At 31.4% G+C, this 21,800-nt stretch overlaps 1 protein-coding gene across 3 annotated transcripts in view; it reads left to right on the top strand.

Annotated features, from left to right (window-relative positions):
• The first annotated feature begins 4,462 nt into the window (after positions 1-4,462).
• Positions 4,463-21,800, top strand: part of MED20 (Mediator complex subunit 20) — a 36,206-nt gene continuing 18,868 nt past the window's right edge. For 2 of the 3 annotated variants that reach the window (XR_004758563.2, XM_035362100.2), the window contains exons 1-4: positions 4,463-4,581; positions 10,434-10,576; positions 16,396-16,646; positions 20,462-20,661. Coding sequence is in view for 2 of the 3 variants with exons in the window: in XM_035362100.2 (XP_035217991.1) it covers positions 4,520-4,581; positions 10,434-10,576; positions 16,396-16,646; positions 20,462-20,661 (656 nt within the window). In the remaining variant the exon portion in view is untranslated. Of the gene's footprint in view, positions 4,582-10,433; positions 10,577-16,395; positions 16,647-20,461; positions 20,666-21,800 lie in introns of those variants that run through there. The other variant, XM_035362102.2, reaches the window with a different exon arrangement.

A 21,800-nucleotide genomic window follows, 5' to 3' on the forward strand; every position in this document is an offset into this window, starting at 1 on the left:
TATCTGCAACAATGCAACTTTTATATCTACCAAATTCCATGCAGAATTCCAGGGTTTTGAACATGACATGAACATGACAAGACATTAGCCGCCGGGCGGGAAAACCTCTCGGACGGGCACATGCGTTTGACACAGTTGGCCACGTTTCCATGCCCACTACCAAACGCTTGCGCGCGATCGAGAGGTTTTCCCTGCTGCTAAGGTCTTTTGTTTTAGTAGCTCAGTTGTGTAATAAGTTAATATGTAAACACTACGATAGAGCGTGTATGCCTGTGCTTGTATTTAATCACGCTCAACCCCAAGTCAATCTTTAGTTTAAAAACTGGAAGTTAAATTTATTATAAGTAAGGTAAGTAAAGGAAAGTTGTTTTTATACTCTACTAATTTCAACCTAGTTTTTGATTCTGGAATATTGCTTCATTCCATTATAAATAATAGAATTTTCATTTTATCACTTCTTATTAGTATAATAGTCCACCGTAGAATGCAGCACAATGCAAGGAACTTTGAGTAGGCCTACTATGGGGTGGTTTGGCCATACTATTGTAAAAAATCTCCAGTAGTAGTCGTAGAAATAGTACAGTCCAAATCACCTTTGGAATAGCTTAATTTTAATCCATACTCGTAAATCCGGGTTTCGTTTTTACAAGTTTAAAATGCATTACTTAACAAATTTAAAATAACTTTTTAGCTTTCTGATAGCATAATAAAAGCGACGGGCGCAAACTAAAATGTATATTTAAAGGTGACGAGAAGAAGGAGAAAACAAGTTTAAATTTTAGTTTGTGCGTGCCCATCGCTTTTATTATGGTATATCAGAAAGTTAAAAAATTATTTTAAACTTTTAAGCGCAATTTATAAAAGCTTTTTTTAAATATTTTTTTTTTAGCGAAAAATGTCTGATGGATATAAAAGAAAACACCAAAGTGGACATGAAAAACGCAAAAAGAAAGAGAAAGTGAGTGAGTCGCTTAGTAAAATTAAAGGTTCTTTATTGAAATATGTTAACATTTCTAAGGAGACAGAAGATAATGGAGATGCGGTAGATATTTCCTCGATCGAGGTTAGACCTAAAGAAGCTGAGGCTTGTTGGGACTCGCAAGAATGTTCAACCAATAAAACTGAGAATGTCACAGAAGACGAGGCTGACGGGGGTTTACGAAATTTTAACGACGCTTCGAAGCAGGTGGTGCCTGAATCACTACCAACAACATCAGCCTCAAGTATTTTCAGTTCTGATCCAGCACGGTGGACAACCATAAGCGCAGATCTTATCGATTACTTCTCTCGTAATCACCCTGTGCAGAAATTGGATATAAATTTTAAGTTATACGCCACTAAATTTGGCGAAATAATGAGATGTCCATCACAAGATTATTTTTTCAGAAAACTGAACAACAATGATATTATAAAAAGGGACTGGTTGATATTTTTCCGAATCTACTGGCAAGTTTTTTTGTTATAAATGTATTTTGTTCAAATCGGACCTACCTGGAAATCCAAACCTGTGTAACCAATTCCTTACAGGCTTTAATGACTGGAAAAACGCACATTCGAGAATTTCAAGTCATGAAGTGTCAAAAGAACATTTTGCATCTATTTCTGCTTTAGTGAACTACCAACAAACTAGAAAAATTGATGAGACGTTTGATATTGTCAAGGAAAAAGAAAGCACATATTGGACAACTGTTTTAAGAAGAGTAGTGGAAGTAATTAAGTTTTTGGCCGAAAGGGGACTAGCGTTTAGAGGCGATAATGAAATACATGGTGATCCTAGTAATGGCAATTTTCTTGGGTGTATCGATCTCTTAGCCAAATTTGATCCGTTTCTAGAAGAACATGTAAGAAGATACGGTAATCCAGGCCGCGGAAAAGTATCATATTTATCCTCCACAACGTATGAAGAACTAATAATTTTACTGGGGTCAAAAGTATTGGAAAAAATAATTACAGAAATCAAAGAAGCCAAGCATTATGGAATCACTGTGGATTCTACACCTGACGTTAGCCATACGGATCAACTCTCCATAGTTATTAGATATGTCTCAAAAACTGGAGATATATATGAAAGATTTTTTATGTTTGTTAAAATAGAAAAACATGATGCCAAGTATCTTTTTGACACTCTAATTTCAGTTTTAGAAAATCAGGGAATAGACCCAAAATTTTGCAGATGTCAGTCTTATGACTATGCGGCTAATATGAGCGGAGTGTATTCGGGAGTACAAACTAGATTTAGGGAAATCAACAGCGCAGCCACTTGGGTACCATGTGGAGCTCATAGTCTTAATCTAGTTGGCACAGCAGCGGCAGAAAGCTGCTTAGAAGCTGTAAATTTTTTTGAAATTTTGCAATCGCTCTACAATTTCTTTGCAGCGTCCCCTCAAAGATGGTCTAAACTAAGGTCTTTGGGAAGTAAAATTTCTGTAAAAAGACTTTCAGAGACCAGATGGTCAGCACGTTATGAGGCTGTAAAAACATTATGTGCCCATTATGATGATATACGTGGTATTCTTACAAATATTTCAACTAGTGAAGGTATGAAACCTACAACAGTGATTGAGGCACAAACCTTAATCCATCAAATGAATACTTTGGAGATGGTATTACTCACAGTTATTTGGGAAGATCTACTAAAACACGTCGATATTGTAAATAAATCTCTTCAAGAACCTGGCATCGAGTTTAACACGATGGTGCGACTTTACGACAGTTTAATTCAATATTTATCTCACTGCAGAACTGAGGACATGTATAATAGCTATTATCTTAAGGCAAAAGCCCTTGCACCAGATTCAGAATTTAAAGAATCCGAAACTAGAGTTCGTAAGAGAAAACGACAGTTCGATGAAGGGCCAGATAAGACTCCCTCTCGCAGTGCCAAAGATTCCTTTAAGATTAATGTTTTTTTTTATTGTTCTGGATGTGCTTTGCGCTGAAATGACAAAGAGACGCACTGCGTATACCAGCCTTTATGACACATTTAGTTTTCTTACGGATAATACACTGACGGAGAACATTATCAAGGTTAAGGCTCAAGCTCTGGTAAAAATGTATCCGTCTGACTTAGAAGAAAACTTTGTTAATGAGTATTTGATTTTTTCAAATTTGTACCCCAAAACCACCTCTACAACGGATCTCATCAAATTACAAATAAAGGATAAACTTGTGTCAAGTTTCCCAAATGTTAATATTGCATTGCGCATATACCTTTCGATATTGCGTTCGAATGCAGAAGGAGAAAGATCATTCTCCAAGTTGAAGCTTATAAAAAATTTTATGCATTCAACTATGGGTCAAGAGAGAACTTCGTCACTGGGCCTTCTGTGTATTGAAAGTGATGTCGCTCGCGGCATTAATTTTGAAGATATAATACACGAATTCGCTGTGTCAAAATCCCGAAAAAAGGAGTTATTTTAAGATCTACTTAGTAAACCAAACGTTTTGTATTCGTATTTTTTGTGTATTTGTATTTACATATATTATTTTGACCTTAACTATATAATAATATAAAAATGCTTATAAGTTTTTGGGGTATTTTTATTTCAATATATTTTTTTTCAAAGCCTTAAGACCTTTGGCCTTCGTAGGCCCTAGGCACGTGCCTACTGTGCCTAATTGGTAATCTGGCCCTGAACGAAACTAGTCTATGCTTCTTTGAAAGACACATGATTCATAGTCAGTCACAATCCCCATTAAAAAAACTTTGTATCTAGAGTCGTAGCTAAGCTTTTCAGAGCACGGGAACAAGTGAAGATTTCGTGCCCCCTTTCTGTTTGTCAAGAATGGAAAGCATTTCATTCTAAAATTTCTTAACATGAATTTAGCGCCCCCTGGATACTGCACCCGGGGACAGGTGTCCCCCATTGCTTCCCCCTAGCCACGCTTCTGTCTGTATCATCAAGTAAGATTCCGTAATTTACCAATAAAGAATCGTGATCTGTATGATTATAGTTCAGGCTGTGAGTTATTATACATGTATTCCCAGACACGTGAGTTGATAAGTGGTGGATTTCAGATGACATCTAGTTAGTATTTCTTACATTTCATTACATTTACTTAGGATTTTGTGGCCACTAATAATTTTTTCAGTTTTGTTTTTGGAAGTGGCAACAAAAAAAACTTATACAATTAACAAAAATATGTGCTTGAAGTAAGTAGAATTATGAAAAGGAAGTTTTGTTATTTACGCGAGTGAGGTTTTATTTATGGTTCAAACTTATTCCCAGCAATAAATGGATACTTTAGAATACGTTTATTAATCTCTAGAGTCCGTGATGCACTGATAGCTTTTTGTAAATACGGGGTTACCAACTCAGAGCAATAGAAATAATTTTCGTGCAATGTTTGGTAAAATCACAGCATTTGATTGGTGGATTGCCATATTTATGAAATCTGGGCAGAAAGTTAACACTATGTTTGTGGGTTTTTTTTAACTCATCCTGTGGGCAAAAAGTCTTAACTGTTGCAACACGAGGATAATTTTTTTTCCCCCTCTTTACTCTGCGCGTGCGCATTGATGTTATGGGTACAATATTTTGAATGTGCTATTAACGAAAGAAGAGGTATGGGAGTCGTAAGGTAATTGTGTATTAGCATTCTCGTATTTTATATTTGTATGCTAACAATAATTGGATTAGCACGGTTTAGTTTGATAAAGCATCTTTATAATGCATATTTTCGCCTAAAATGATCTTTTTAACTACCTACTTCTTCTCGATGTATGTTTTGATGGTTTGGAAATATAAAGAATAATAATAATATATAAAAAAATGTTTTGAATGCTGTGTTGTATCTAAAATTAAATGGCTAGGAACAACTGTATTAAACCTAAATAGCAGCCATCTAAAATGAAATAGAATGTAATTCTGGTGAACTGCAGAATCGGCTACTTATTTGGTGGGTTATGTTTGGCGCTTTTTACAAGAGTAATACTGGTTATATATCCTGTGAACCTTAATGGTATAAGCAGGGTTTATTGGGACTTCTATTTGAAATTAATGAAACAATTTATTACAACAAAAATAACATACAAAACACAACAAAAATAAAACATAATCTTTTAATTAAAATAACATAATCCTTACTTAGGAAAACATTAAATAAACATTTTTCTTCAATTCAATAATACAAATTATAGTAAAATTATTGACATCCTTGTGATAAAAAATATTATTTGTACAAGAATATACAATCTCGAATAAATTTTATGATGAACAGAGACTATAACAAAATGAATAACTTTTTCAATTTGTTTTTATCATATTTTTACATATGTAATATATACAATAGCCAATAGAGTTCAATGTCCAAGATTATCCATCATTTATTTTTCAATTTTATCATATTTTATGGGTGCATTACCCATAATTATTTCTTATTAGAAGATCCATTTGTCTTCTAAAACAGGAAGATGTCATATTTTGTTGGTGTATTACCCATAATCAGTTCTTCTTATTAGAAGATCCACTTGTCTTCTAAAACAGGAACAGTTTTTATCTGAGCTAGAATGCTTAGTTTCTAAAGCTAATTTATTATTCGCTTGTACACAATTAATGCATTCAGTTTCATTTTTACATTCCCAATGATTATGCCCTTTCTTAGAACATTTACCACATATCAGATCCTTTACACATTTTTTTTTGAAAATGACCAAATTCTTGATATTTGAAACATCTAACGACATTTAAGTACTGTTTTATTGTAATTCTATGCCATTTCAAATTAATTTTAATTTGGTTCATAATTGAACCAAACTTATCTGGTTGAATATTTGCTACCCAATGAACTTTTTGGTTTCTAGCTTTTATTTTGAACAAAAGTTCAATTCCTTCATTTTCGAATATTTGATTTTGTCTCTTAATTGCTTCTAGAATATCGTTTTTATTCATTTCTTCATCCAAGTTATACAATATAATTTTAGGCTGTTTCTTTTTAGGAGCTTTTACTTGAATTTCATCTCTCAAAAGAGATATTAGAGATATCTCTCAAAAGAGATTATTTCTTGTTCAAGTGAGATAATGTCGAACATTGTGCAGCCAGACCTCCATTTTTCACTTTCCTAACATTTTTAATACCAATCTTCAACTCAACTGGGTCTATCACTTCAACCACTTTTAATTTTACTTCTTCAGAAGAAGTTCCCTTTTTATTAGGATATATTAGCATCACATGCTTTTCCATTTTCTTGGTTCTATCTTTTTTTGGATAAGCTTTCTTATCATATATTTGTTTCTCATTAAGAACTTCAGCAAAAGTTCTCTCATGTTGTGGTTTCTATTCCAAAATTTCTAATTTTCCTTTTAAACTTTCAATCTCTAATGCTTGAGATACCAACTAACTAAACAACACTTCTTGTGTATTAAAAACTTTCTTTCTTATTGCTATTGTAACTCTACTTGCATCTTCCAAGCAAGTTTCAAGCTCACTTATTATAGTTTGAGCTGCTTCTATTAATTCATTCTAAATATTCTGATCCATTGTCAATCTCTTTTAGAGTTTGGATGGGAGGTGGAGCCCTCAGACCACGACAAGGTACCAAACTCCTGGGAATTTTTACAATTGACTATATCAAATATTCAGGTATATATAACACTTTCCAATAATAAACACTTTTTCAATCCACCTAATGAGCCCAATAATTTCCCCTGAGGGAATTCCCTTACAAGAAAGAGTAAAAGGAATTGGATTTTTGTCAATTTCCTTTGACTTTTTAAGTGAAAAATACATTGATGTGTACATGGACAAAGTTAAGGGAGTGCGCAATGCTGACTTTGTGCAATTCTCTAATTTTTTTTTAAAGTGAAAATAGGTCAATGTGGATACCGAGTTTGTGCAATTCTTAAAAACACAGCAAGCAGTGGGTGATTCTGTATCTTCCGCTGTAATTTTTACTGATTTATAGGTTTTATATTGTATGAGTATTAATGGTTTTTGAAGTTAAATTATAAAGTATTAGATGGCAGAAAATTATATCACTTCTCAAAATGGCTCTAGTGTAGAATTGGGTGCCCCTTTGATTAGCAACAATTAACAAAAAAAATTGATGATAAAACTTCACTTCTGGTTACCATGATAGTTTTAACTTTGTTTTAGCTTCATGATTTTATTTAAATGAAAATAGATTGATGTGCACATGGGCAAATTTAAGGCAGTGTGCAATGCCTAGTTTGTGCAATTCTAGGATGTTTTTTTAAGTGAAAACACATCGATGTGTACATGGACACAGAGTTTGTGCAATTCTTTAACTTCGTATTTTGGTACTGTGTAGCAGGCGCCTTCCTGGCACCGATCTTGGCTTAAAAAAAGAATCGCCACAAAACAAGGGGCAACCAATTGTAAACTTTTAATGTTTATAATACTGCCTTGAATTTAATGAGCTTCTATCTGAAGAAGCAAAGCTTGTACTGTGAGTATAACGGACTGTATATTTTGAAAATCAATATGAACTTGATTGTTAATAAAGATTACAGATTTGTCATCCATTAAGTGTAATTTAAATAATTAATATAACTACTGTAATTATTTATAAATAAGGTGCAAAAAGAACCTGTACCTGTTCACCTTTGAAATTAATAGATTTCAGTTAAAATTATGCCAAGCTTAAGGTTGTTGTTTTGCCTAATTTTAAGTTCTACTTAAGCGTGTTTGTGTTCTTTCTCAATTGTAGCTGTATCTTTAAGAATATCTAGGTTAATCTTTGGATTATGGTAACTTGGCGATTTTGTGGCGAAAATTTGGCGACCATCCCTGCTACAGCAACCTGCTAGTTTTTGTTTGGATGCCATTTTCTTTTCACAAAGTAAAGGCATTTTTTTTTTTTTTTTTAACTCAAAATTTTTTTCCAACAATCTAGCTGAATTATGCTTATGCTAGAACTTTTATGGAATAAAAGTGCTTAATCATGATGAAGATTAAGTGCGAAATTGGGAGAAAGTGCAGAATCGCAAACTGCTTGCCGCGTTTTTTAGAACTGCACATACGCGGTAACCATGTACACGTTGACCTATTTTCACTTAAAAAAACATATCAGAATTGCACAAAAATAGCATTGCGCACACTCGACTTTATCTATGTACACTGCTAAAGTCCTAGCTAGTAACCTAATCGCCTTACCAAAATGTCGCCAAAGTACCTGTTACCATATTCCAAAGATTAGCCAATATCCAACAAAACATTGATTGATTTAGGTTAAAATAAAAGATTTTGACTTTCCACTTAGTAACATCTGTAATAGAATTTACTGATTCTGTGCATTCTTAAAGCCTATTCTTCTAAATGGTATAGGTAAATGGTTATTCCTAAAATAATTTTTTATCTTAACTGCTCACTTGAGGACAGCATCAAATATTAAATTTTGTCCAAATAAATTTAACCATTAAGAACGTCCACATATTAATTATGATCAGTGTTGTTAAGCTATCTGTCCTTCACTTCAGCATTGTCACTTATAATTGCTTGCATAAATGTAAAGCATTATCAATTTGTAGTAATCTGCACTTTTCTTGAATTAGCATTTTGCACTTTGTAATAATACCATAGTTTCAAGAAAAGATTGCTTCATAATAAATCCGTGTAGCTGTGATTGTATCATCAGGAATGTTACTTCTTCCTTTTACAGTCAATTACAAATTCTGTTTTAAGATTGTCATTTGCTTTTTGAGCAACTTGTGATTTAACTTCATGAAGCAGTGATGCAGCAAGGCTTTTTTTAATGATAAACAGGTCACAAAGCTGAAATTAGGCTCGAAAACTAAATGATTTTGACTTCATGATAAAGCTATAATTTAAAACAAAATCATGCAACTATAATTTCAATTGTCCTGTCAAACAATTCAAAGTTACTGTCTTTAATTTTATAATGGCCAGCACCATTTCATCGATGAAAAATAAGTTTGAAGGGTATAGGAAGTTATATGGAGACATATCTCTTCTCGATCCAAAAACTTTTCAAAGCCATTGTCGCCAAACTCTTTCGACTATTTATCTATATTATTAGGCCACTATGCAAGTGTAACAACTGATAATCTTAAGGATGAATATCAAGACCTAGTAAGTAAATGGAAATTACTAAAAATTTCAATTGAAAATCATTATTTTGAATCTGATACCGAGTTGGAAGGAGAGAGTGCTTTATCTGTTAATGAGCATTCGTCCAAGGCTGAATGCAGTTGCGGCTAATCTTTAGAATATGGTAACAGGTAGTTTGGCGACATTTTGGTATGGCAATAAAGGTTACTAGCTAGTAGGACTTTTGCAGTGTACATGGATAGAGACAAGAGTGTGCGCAATGCCATTTTTCTGCAATTCTGGGATGTTTTTTTAAGTGAAAATAGGTCGACGTGTTCATGGATACCGTGTATGTGCAATTCTTAAAAACGCGGCAAGCAGTTTGCGATTCTGCACTTTCTCCCAATTTTGCACCTAATCTTCGTCATGATTAAGCACTTTTGTTCCATAAAAGTTCTAGCATAAGCGTAATTCGGCTAGCATCTTGTTGGGAAAAAAATGTTGCGTAAAAAAAAAAAAAAAAGTCTTCGTGAAAACAAAATGGCGTCCATACAAAAACTAGCAGGTTGCTGTAGCAGGGTTGGTCGCCAAATTTTCACCAAAAAATCGCCAAGTTACCATAATCCAAAGATTGACCGCAATTGCATCTTGTGTATATATAAAGTGCTTTTGAAATATAATTTATATAGTAGCACGTATGTCAATGTCTTTTTTGCTTATAAATTTGTACTCGCCATATTTGTAATGCAAGGTGAATGCGAAAGAGCTTTTTAAAAATTGTAAAATGCAGATTAAGGAGGACTATGAAGTAAGCTAATTTGGAGTCATTGCTATGGATGAACATACAGAAGGATATTTTGGCTAAAGCAAAAATTGAAGATATAATGGAGGAAATGTTTGCCCAGGCACCTGGAATTAAAAAATATTTAAATGGCTAATTATGAATCAACTGCTGTTTTCCTTATTATTTACTCACTGTTATTTATTGTTTGTAGTTTATTTGCATATATATATATATGAATAAACTGTTATTTTTCTGCAAAGGTATATTTTTATTTTATAAAACGAATTTTTATGATGAAGATGACAATGTTAACTTATATGTATATTACCTCACATTTCATATAGGGCCTCAGGGCCGACATTTTTTTTTCCCCTGCCAGGGTCGATTTCTTCGAGGGTTTGAATACGCCACTATTAAAATTTATAATTGGGGCATTCTTTCATAGACATATTGTACTTCTAAAAGTCTAAACGTTTTAGTCTGGAAGATAGAAAAATTATATAAACATCAAAGTTATGTTTGTCTGCACACATCAGCCATAGCTATTGAAGGCATATTTTGTCCCAATTTTAATACTTCTATATGTGTCTTATTTTTCATTTGTGTAATGTATATTTAGTAATATATTTTAATTTTTTAGTATTCATCAGTTTCCTATCCCAGAAGGAAAAAGTGGACAGCAGGCTGCTGAATTGTTACAAAAAAGATTAGAAACAATTGGAGCTGTTAAAACTGGTACATTTTGTGTTGAATGCGAGACTTATTATGCTGCACCTCATATAAGTATGTATGCTAGTATAATTTTTTTCTATTTCATCTTTCTAAATGTAATTTGAGGTTTTAAAATACTTACATTTTGTATTGTTTATTGAATATTTAGTAACCAGAGTTTTGTCAGAAACCTTGTCTACCCTTTTAAAAAATCATATTCACATTCATATCCTGCTTCTAGAAAAAGAAGAGTTGTAATTGAATGAAATTTTATACATGCTTTGCTTATCAATATATATATGTATATATAGAAAGTACTCACTGCTTAGTAAAATCATTTCCGATCCAAAAGTATTCGAGTTTATTAAGCTGCTGAGTGTAAGAGAGCGATTTGTATATGATGAACCATGATTTAGTTTTACACCTTTTCAAGTAAAATAATGAATAACAACTAATTCATTAAATAATCCAAAATAATGATTAAAAATTAATACTAAAATTATTTATGCAATTTTTAAATTCATTTTTTATTATTTATAAAATATTTTTATTGAATTTTTATCACATTATTAAAGGAATTTAATCTTTTACAAACGATCTGTTCTATCTGTATTTGTATTCTCAATTTCGTAAGACTGCCAACAGCTTTTCTGATCAGCATGTTTCAGTTCAAGAATTTTTCTCAGAATTTGCAGTGCTTTTCTATATCTGATCGATGCATGATCTCACATTTTAACACATTACAATGCATGCCATAACATTTTATCGTATCACTTTTGCAGTCAGTTTCTACAGTTCTTTTAACACTTTCATGGTCAGTTTTTGTACACAGTATTTCGATAAATGACACAACATATTCTGAAAATGAATCTTAACTTCTCTCACTGATCTAACTTCTATCTTCGTAACCTGAAATATTAATTATAGTTTGCAATTCCTCTGAAGATTTTGATATAAAAGTCTCTGAATATCAAATTATACTCTGAATATAAAAGTTGGTACTGGCATGTTTATCGCAACTACCTTAGTAGAAGTTGCGAAACTCTAGTGACCGTGCATGCAACAGTTCTTTTGATAACCATATCCATTGTAAGTTGCAATTCAAAAATTCGATAAATCACCTTTGGTTATGTAAAAGACCATGAAACTGCAACAAAGTGGTTGTGTTAATACATAAGTACCTAAAAGTCATGTTTTTGAAAACAATTTCAAATGATTTGAAGAGATTAACACCCTTTATATGCATGGTTTCTGCACCCTTTATATGCATGGTTTCAAAGGAAATAAATATCAATTTATTTCCTTTGAAATACTTGCATTTTCACAAAATTTAATTATGTTTATCATTTACGAAACATCTTTCTGTAATGACATTTGAAAGCTTTTATAATACGCTAAACTAAAGTTTACAAGTTAGAAGTTGTATTTGCAGGAACAGGTACTACTTTTCAAAAAGAAATCTGAGATATATATACTCCATAGTTATCTAATTATTAAACCTGTTTTTTCATTTTTCAATTCACTGTCAGTTTTAAATAGAACATAAGTAAAACTACTTTTTGTCATCCATGAGTTCTTGTTGGTATGGTAAGTTAGAAGTAAAGTCTTGACTCCTTTCAAACATCGGAGTTTATTGATTTTGTCAATAACAAATATTGTTTTTGTAATTGTTGAGTCCATATTGTACATTAATAAAACAGGAACTTATTTCTTCAATTTGTTAAATAAACTATTGTTTTACTTTTAACTATTAGTGTATATTCCTGTAATGTGCTGCACTCCACTTTCATCTGTATTATAAATTTCATGTGGCTTGTATTCATTTAGCAGCCTAAATAACATCTTGTATCCAGGTGTCAGTTGCATGATAATCCACTTTCTCCTTGTGAGCCATATGTCAGTTGGTATAAAATTCTGTCCTAGCATTTAGTGAATAAATGAGAATAAGCTCTAGAAATAGAAACATTTTGTAGCTTTATAGCTTGAAACCATTCTGGAAAAACAGTATCAACACCTCTCAGTTTTCTGGTTTTTTTTTTTTTTTTTTTTTTTTTTTTTTCACTTCCTTGAGACGTGCATTTTTTTCGTTCTTCATTAATTATAAATTTTTGTTTATGTAAATTGCACTATGTTGCTTATAATGTAGTTTTTCTCTGGCTGCTATCACCAAGAACATTAAAATCTTTAACAATTTAGCTTTTCTTTCAGGTTTAAATCTCTTTGCTTGGCATTTCGGCATGTTACAAGTTGAGGGTAATACAAATTAAAAATGCTTCTTCTAATGATTTATTAAAATTCCAATTTACATTTTTAGCCAACTGAAAGATTATCCTTTATCTGTTTAGTCCATATGCCTGTTCATGATTACAGGCATAGCCAATGCTTTCCTTGAGTTATCTTCAGTCTACATTTGCCATTTTCTTTTCATTTAAAAACTATTAATGTGCTGTAATACTTTGAAGAATTTCATGAGCTTTTTTGCAACTCATATGCATCCCGAAGTGATGAATCTGGAAACCTTAAAAGGTGGAATACCAACGTTGCAATTTCACCTCTTGCCAGCTGGTATTCAAGAAGATACCTTATTCATTTACAGTGTTTGTAGAGAACTGTTTTTGTTAACCTTAAGATAAGGAAATTCTGCCCCTCTGAAGTCCAGTAGGGGTAAAGAACTCTGAAAGCAGTATGTCATAGGTACAGAAATAGGGGGATAGGAAATTTTCAATCAAACTGGTTTTATTGAAATATTACCTGCTTGAATGATAGAGCCACAGTCCACAATATGTTAAATGAATGATTTATGAAAGGCTTTGATAGGTACAAGTAAGGTAGTCTGGCACTGAAGAATAAATCTTTTGCCAATCTGAGCTTAATAAGCTGTGGAAATGTGTTCAAACAGTGGTTTTTCCATTGATTAGCATATATTTATTTTGATTCATAGAAATTTGAACGTAATAAGCGGCTGAGTTTATAAACCAGTGAGTTAGGTAAGCAGCGGGTACTGTGTATGTGTGATAATTTTGAGATAGTGGTATCTTTAAGTCATGGCTGAGATGGTTATAGATGTTGGTGGCATACAGATGGAATGCATTCCATCTGTATCCAACATGGAATTCATAGGAATTTAGAGAACAAAAGTAACAGTAGATCCACCACATAATTTTATTTCTTAAGGTATCATCACTATGGAAGTGATAAACACCCCACAGTTCTATGTACAATTTATCACATTTTGAGACAATGATGAAATAGAGAAGTAAGCAATTGCTTGTGCTCGCAGAGTGAGAGGAAGTCTGGGAAAACTATTTATGCAATTTTTAAATTCATTTTTTATTATTTATAAAATATTTTTATTGAATTTTTATCACATTATTAAAGGAATTTAATCTTTTACAAACAATTTGACAAGAGCTAACCGTCAAATCTTTTCAAGTAACACAGTTTAGATTCAGGAAGAGAACATAGCCGAATTACAAAGAATTAAAAAGACTGTTGCTAAAATATAGTAATTTTGAGTCGTGTATTTGTAATGGGAAAGGAGAAAGATGAAAATACAAGTAAATGTCTGACTATTTTGTCATCATTGTCAGATAGTGTGATGGTAACAGAATTGTTTACATCAATCCAAGCCTACATGTTCTCTTCTCGGACATTAATCTTCTTCAAACATGTAACTAAATCCAAGATGCTGGACATGAATATCGGACTTGTTTTAAAACCACACCAATCTTTGTCATTCGACTAGTCATTTACGAACATGGTCGTAGGCTACAACATAATATTCCAATCAAGAGCCAAAGTAAATATGGCATCTTTCAATGTGAATTGTTTTTGAAAGCCATTGACATTACCTTTGAAGTTATTATATTGATGCATGAAAAGGGATCAACATTTTATAACTAATTCAGGTCTTCAATTTATTTGCCCATTATGTATTTTTAGTTCTAAATTTCAGATTTAAATTTGTTTCTTCAAAAGTGTTGTTATTTGATATTTTATTTGAACTAGGTGCTCGTCATAGAAGGATTTTCTATATTAGAAAAGTTAATAATTCTTATTTCTAACATCCACTTAAATATAATAAAGCATAATACATTTTATTTCTTTATTTTTTACTCGTCTTTTTGTGAATTAAGTTAAGATGTTAGAATCTTTCACTGTCATACAGGTATGAGAGAGAGTATGTTCTAATATTCCTAGTGTACAATTAACTATTCTACATTGCTTTATTCAGCAACAGGATCATGCATTATTGTCAGTAAAAAAAAATTATTATAATTATTGGTACTTTTCCGTTTTGCTGGCGCAGGCGACAAAGTTGCCAATAATGGTACAACCGATGACAAATGGAATATCCTCGCTGGTAACCTTTTACGCATCATTTTCAAAAGAAGTCGCAGCCATTTCTAATCAGATTGATTGTATCTTTCAATATTGGCATACAATTACGTATAATTTTTATCAGATAATTCAATTTTATGCTCTAAGGCCATTCGCAGTAATCAAGTCAATTAGGATGTAATCACACCACTCACCCAAAGGCGAAAATGTAGAAAAGGCAAAGTCAAGGGCTAAATTCATCAATTGTAATGAGAATGCCCTAGCGAAGTAAAGCACTGCGGTTTTACATAACTTCTGAGTAAGCTGTTCATACGAATTGAAATAATTCTTGTATTTAAATTTGTATCCCAAATTAAGATTTAACTTGAAATTAATGTAGATAATTACTGAGAGAATTAGATTTTTGTAGTGTAGTTTACCTGAGGTCATTTGGGTTCACGTGATAAGAACCGGCGAATCAGGATGTTGAACCATGAAAGCATAGTAAATTCTTGAATTAATGCCATTTTACAAAACTTTAAACGATATTAAAATGTTTATGCCTTCAAAATAAAAAAAAAAAAAATCTTAGAACTAACATTTGTTAAAATTTTTTATGTGTATACTGTATGTTATTGCCAATGCAGTCTGCTTGGCGAGATTTGCTGCGGCGAAATGGAAAAGTACCTTATTATTTAATTTAATTTTGGTAATATCTTTCATATATAATTTACAAATTAGATCATAATTATGTATGTTATATAGATATCCTGTTTTATGTAGCATTTGCTATTATCCTTATTAAGTCTTGGGATGTATTACTTGCAGATGTGGGTATACTATTGTAAAATAGAAATTGTTATTTGTGCATTCATGTAATAGATCTTTTATCATTTTTAAAATTATAGATTTGATAAACTGTTACTTGTACATTTATTATTTGTAGCTGTTGGTGCATAAGTCCTTGTCATTATTCATTGGGTTGGCAGTATTGCATTGTGAAGCCTTCATTTTTTATTATTCAATTGTATTTCTTCAGGAGTTTGATTTTTGCAAACAGAAATTTGTATGTTGATAACAGCTAGTTTTGGCCATTTTAAAGGCCAGTATGGAGCGTCCAAGTAGAGAAAAATTAATACTTCTGATATATTTATCCCCCTTTCTGATTACTCTTACGATTTCTGCAACAGTTGTACAGGAGGCATTGAACTCCTACCTAATTGCTAGCAGGTGGTCATTGACGAAGATGGTGATTACATTGCTGAGTGAATGAGTGATAATTGATTTATATTATAGTGTATCAATGCCTTTATATCATGCATTGTATTGTTTTGTAGTTTATTTTGTACTGATAAAATCATAGAATGGTAAACATGAGAACCAAATGAAGAACAGCAAGGATATATTCACTGATCCAGTATTTACATAGGCATTTATTTTAAAATGTTGCAAAAACATTATTTAATGATGCAGTGTGTGTTGTTTATTATTAAATTTAAGCAATGTCAGCCAATTAATAGAGAGAAATCTATACAAACTGAATTTATTTGTTTTTTATTTCTTTGAATTAGATCCTAATAGGGCGGTTAATATAATTCATAACAGTGAACATCCAGTTACTTGCTTTGCATTGCTGGATACTGGAACATGTCTAACTGCTGATTCTCAATTTGATATGTTCATGATGAAAATGGCTGGCATATATATCCCGAAGAAAGCTACAAAAATTGAATCTAAAGGACCTCGTTACGAAGTTCGAGATTTCGTCATTAAATTAGGAAGTGTATCTATTGGACCAAGTTTTAGAGGAATATTAGTTGAAGTAAGTACATCAACTTTTTATAATTGTTTTATATAACATTTAAAAGATTACTGATTTGAAAAATATGTGTAATAAAACCCACCAAAATGTGAGTTATTTCAGTGTAAAATGTATTTCATACTGGCATGCACATTATAAGTTCCATTTGGGTCAGTGAGAATATTTTCTTCCACTATTTAAAATCCAAAGTTTATTAAATAAAGTTCAGGGTTTAGTTAATTGTATTTTAAAATTATTGATAAGCAATACAGAATCTCCCCCTTCTCTCTTTTTTTTTTTTTTTTTTTTTTAATATGTGTCCTTGTTGTGGATTCTTTTTGAGCTGTATTATTAGCCTGAGTCTTCTGTACATTTCAGCCATTTTATAACCATTTCTAAACATTTAACACACTTAATTAGCATTAATTATTTCATATTACAATTATTTTCACTCTGTTCTGAATTATGTGTTTATCTTGAAGTGGCAGCATGATCTAATTTGAAATATGATAACCATGATCATTTAGATTGACATTTAGCTACTTTTTAATTCTAATTTCATCATGGTTTAGATTTCTTTCAATCATCTTCATAACATCCATTTCAAATAACGTTTTCCTAATTGTTTATATCATCCTTTCTAAATTATGCATTCGTATTTTGATCTGAAATATTCAGATAACCAGCATTCTATTAAATCCTTCACCATTAAAATACTATGACATTTAGAATCAATATTATTCAATGAAAACTAATTTTTGTTCAGTGTACTTTGTTAGAGAAACTTAGCTAGAATTTATTTATTTAAAGTGTGTTTGAATATCGGTTTTTAGTTTAATTTTTTCCTTCTTTGTAATCATGAAAATATTTATACCCATTGATACTTTTTGTATCATACATTGATATGTATTTCATACAAACATATGTTCATAAACTTGAGAACTATCAGTGTGTTAAAATGATGGATCTTTTTTAAAGAACTACTCTTATAAGCACTATCAGGTCACCAAATTTCTTGCCAAATATTTTTGGCGAGAAACTCCATGCTGCCATATTCTACCTAAATTTTTTGTTTACATTTCGAACTTTAAGCCTAAAATGTCTCCAAAAACATAGTTTTTGCACATACAATTTAAGCTAAAAATCCGAAACAAAAACAAAATATTTAGATAACAAAAACATAAAGTTTCTAACCAAAAATATTTGACAAGAATCCATGTACACAGCGATATGTTTAAACTTAAAAAAACATCTACGAATTGCACGATCTAGGCAACGAACGAATCTACGAACTACACACACCTTGCTTTAATAAATTAACATAACAACAATAAATTTCAAAGAATACCATGTACACAGCATTCTGTTTCAACTTTAAAAAACATCAATGAATTGCACAATGTAAGCACTACACATTAATCAACAAAATAAACTAAAACAACTAAAATAAATTTCAAACAATTCAAAAAAAAAAAAAATAATAATAACGACAGAAATTCATACTAAAAAACAATGAACATAACATTCTACAAAATAAGAACAAGAAAAATATAAAATACTTTTTTTGAACAGCAGAAATACCAATTTAATACCGCCTTTAACATGCCACCACGTAATCACTATCTTATTTATATGACAGCCAGACACACTGTCTAGAAAATTCATACTATGGTTCACAAATAAATGTTCAAAACCTTCTTTTCCTAAATCCTTGTAGCATTTCCATCCATCCAAAAAAATAGTTGTACCAGGCTCAATCCACTCTTTAATGCACTGCATCAGTGTTTCCCTACTTCTATCATGTACAACCACTAAAAATAATCTCCCAGACCCTCTTTTCACACCTTCAAATACCCACTGCCCCTCAACAGGATGGCCACGATATTTCCTTTTCCGAACTTTGGATTCATCAACTTCTACCACTTTATCTTTCCCGCCTATCTTCTCAGACACAGAGCAGACTCGTTAACAACTCCAACATCGTACCTTTTAATACTAAATTTCTTTTGTACACAATCTAAAATACGCGATTGAAATCTTGCCACCACGTCTCTCATTGCAACATAGGCCATATCAAAACACGCGCGACACGAACCAACGAGCAATTAAACTACTCCAGCAAAAGATCTTTCAACGTCAACAGGGTTGCCATACAACATGCAATCGTGCCAAAAACCACAGAACACATTATCGCCACATTTGGTGATATTAGGGCACATATGAGTAGAGCCTTTTGTAAATTTAGGAAAGGGGACCTTAAATTAGTGTAAATTTTATATAATGAGATGTTTGATCGTTCTTTGTTTGAAGAGTTTTTTTTTAAGTTATTAGCCCAAAGGGCTATTAATTTCGTTTTGGCATTTTGCCCCTATAAAAGTCTGAATCACTTTTCAAATTGTTGCTACTGGATATTAGAGTCCTGCATTATATTTAAGCAAATTAAATAATGAAGAATCTGCATGAATGTATGTATGTTTCTCACATTGTGAAAAAACAACGATATCTAGAGATATCAAATATTGAATAACATAGTCCTCTACTCAAATATAGGCATTTGGAATTTGTTTTATTATCTATTTCACATTTTATTAAACTTTAACGAATTTTTGATTACCAGTCTCAAAGATTTCAAATTAACATTAACATCGAGTGCATTTTCAAGCATGGATATTGGTATTATGTTTGTAGCATAGCAATGTAAAGGCATTACGTCTAATGGTATTTTGCATTGATTGATACTGAATGTTTGTATCACTTTTCAAAATCTCATTTTGAATCCCCAGTGAAAAAATTCCCCTTTGGGTATAATATAAAATATGAAAGCTTTCAGATTGTAATTTTTTAAATTTTTATTCTGGAAAAAGAGGTTGTGTATAGAATCTTTCTTTAAATTGGTAGAATTTTATTAAAAATCTATACCTGTGTAAGTCTTCGTTTTGGAGGTGGTGATTAAATTTACATTTTGCATTAGCATGTTTCTCTTCCATACAGTACATCTTTTTGGATCTTGATGGAAACAAGTGTATATTAATTGTTGGTAATTCAGTTATTAATTTATTTGAACAAATACTAGTATTGTTTAAGAAGATATTTATAGTGCAGTGCTGTAATAAATAAGACATGTATTCATTAACAATTGCTTTTTGCATATGAAATAAACATGCTGAGTATCTTGTTTCTGAAATAAAAATTAATTCATTTTACTTTTAATTGATTTGGCTTGCATGGAGAAACGAGATATCCACATATTTGCTAAAAACTTGATGTGTTTTAAATATAGATGTTAGATTTGCGAACGTAATTGACATGCTCACCTGGTTGAAATAATACTGAAAAAACAAATTGCTGTAATAATTTCTGTTGCTTATAAGATGGTAAGTATATGCAAATTAAGTAAATTTAATGTCATTATTCTTATAATGTAGATTCTAGTTTTCAGAGCTGCCAATAATATAAAATAATGACTTTAAAGAAAATGGTACAGTCTCTGTTAAGGAATACCTTGAGTTAATGGGTACTTCCTATTAATGGACAGTTCCTATATCCACAGACAGTTGGCCAGTTATCACTTTTTCCTTTGCAACAAATGATGAAGCTTAGTTAAAAAAATTAATTTCACATCTTAGTTTCATGCCAATAATGTGCATGTATTATTATTTTGCAATCAGCTTATGTTATTAAATTTTGAATTAAACATTTTAGCCTCATATTAAAATAAATTTTGAAATGGATTTATTAATAGTTTCATTTATAAAATTATTTATCATGAGAGATTCATTACTTGTCCTGGTGCTTCTCTAGAAATTGTAATCTACATTTCATTTATGTGTCCTTAGGTTGAATATACACCTTGTGTAATTCCTTTTTTTTGTTGGGATTTGATGCGAGAATTACTGCAAGGTTTCATGGGAAACAGTGTGCAGTGCCCTTCACAATACCTGCAAGGAAGAATGAATGAAATATATACAGCTATAGACACTGTACAACAATACATGGAACATTTTAATTCATTTCGCAGGTTACCATCTGGTGTAAGGTAAGATTAATTTTCTATGTTATAAAACAATATCTAGTATAGTTCTTAGACCGTATTACCCATGTAAAGATGTAAAGTTAAAGGGGGGCAGAAAGCAGGAGCCTTAGTTTGGCATATATTTTGAATAAAACTTGATTGATTTTGATGGCAAACAGAAGCAAGTCTTTCTTTTTCAGGAGGGAAAAAAAAAAAAAAAAAAAAAAAATTATGCAATTATTTAGCCAGGTACACAGCTTTTATAAAAATAGCTCTTGCCTGGAGCCTGAATTGAATTGAGTTTCTGAAATTTCTAATTTAAAATTCTTCTGTGAGGTGTTAGCAGAAGTTTTTTGATTTGTTTTAATTCCTGACTGTATTTAACAAAGATTTAAGCATGCAAATTTTCTTACAAATATATTGTCTTATATTATTTCTGTGATAACTTTTCCTCATCTCAAAATATTCTAATGCATGTTTTGTAATGAAATTCTTTAGCTTAAACATCGGGAAAGTTATTTCAAGTAACTATGTTATGACAATCATTAAGAAAATTTTGATAGGATTGGCTTTACATTTTGTACCACATAAATAAGCATAAAAAATAAGTGTACCAAAAGGGAAGCTGTGCTGTATTTCTTTAAATCTTTGTTTAAAAATTGTAGAACCAAAAATAACGTAATGTACCATTAGTGAACATGTTGTACAGTTTGAGTAACCCTGGCATAGTTTAATACAGTACAAAGTCCATTATCCGGAATGGTCTATAATCCGGACCTCAAAGCCACAAACTTTATGCATTACGCATGCGCGCATTAAAAGAAATGTTTAATAACGTAAACAAATAAATATTAAGTGGTTTTTTTTTTTTTTTTTTTTTTTTTTTTTTTTTAAATTTGATACCCTTTAGATCATAGTTGCTCTTTATTTCAGAAATAACGGTTTCATATTTGTAACTGTATAATTTCTGCATGCCATCTTACCAGATTTAAATTGATGATCTATAATCCGGAATTGCCGAAGTCCCGACAAGTCTCTATTATGGACTTTGTATTGTAATAATTTGACATATTCTGTGTAGGAAAATATTACATAAAAATTTGGGTACTTATATATTAACTTGTTGACCTTAAAAGTTAGCTGCCAAAGAACCATGAAAGTTG

This window comes from Stegodyphus dumicola, chromosome 1 (assembly GCF_044657685.1).
Source record: "Stegodyphus dumicola isolate Sdum_Otavi_A_Nest chromosome 1, ASM4465768v1".
NCBI classification, from domain to species: Eukaryota; Metazoa; Arthropoda; class Arachnida; order Araneae; family Eresidae; genus Stegodyphus; species Stegodyphus dumicola.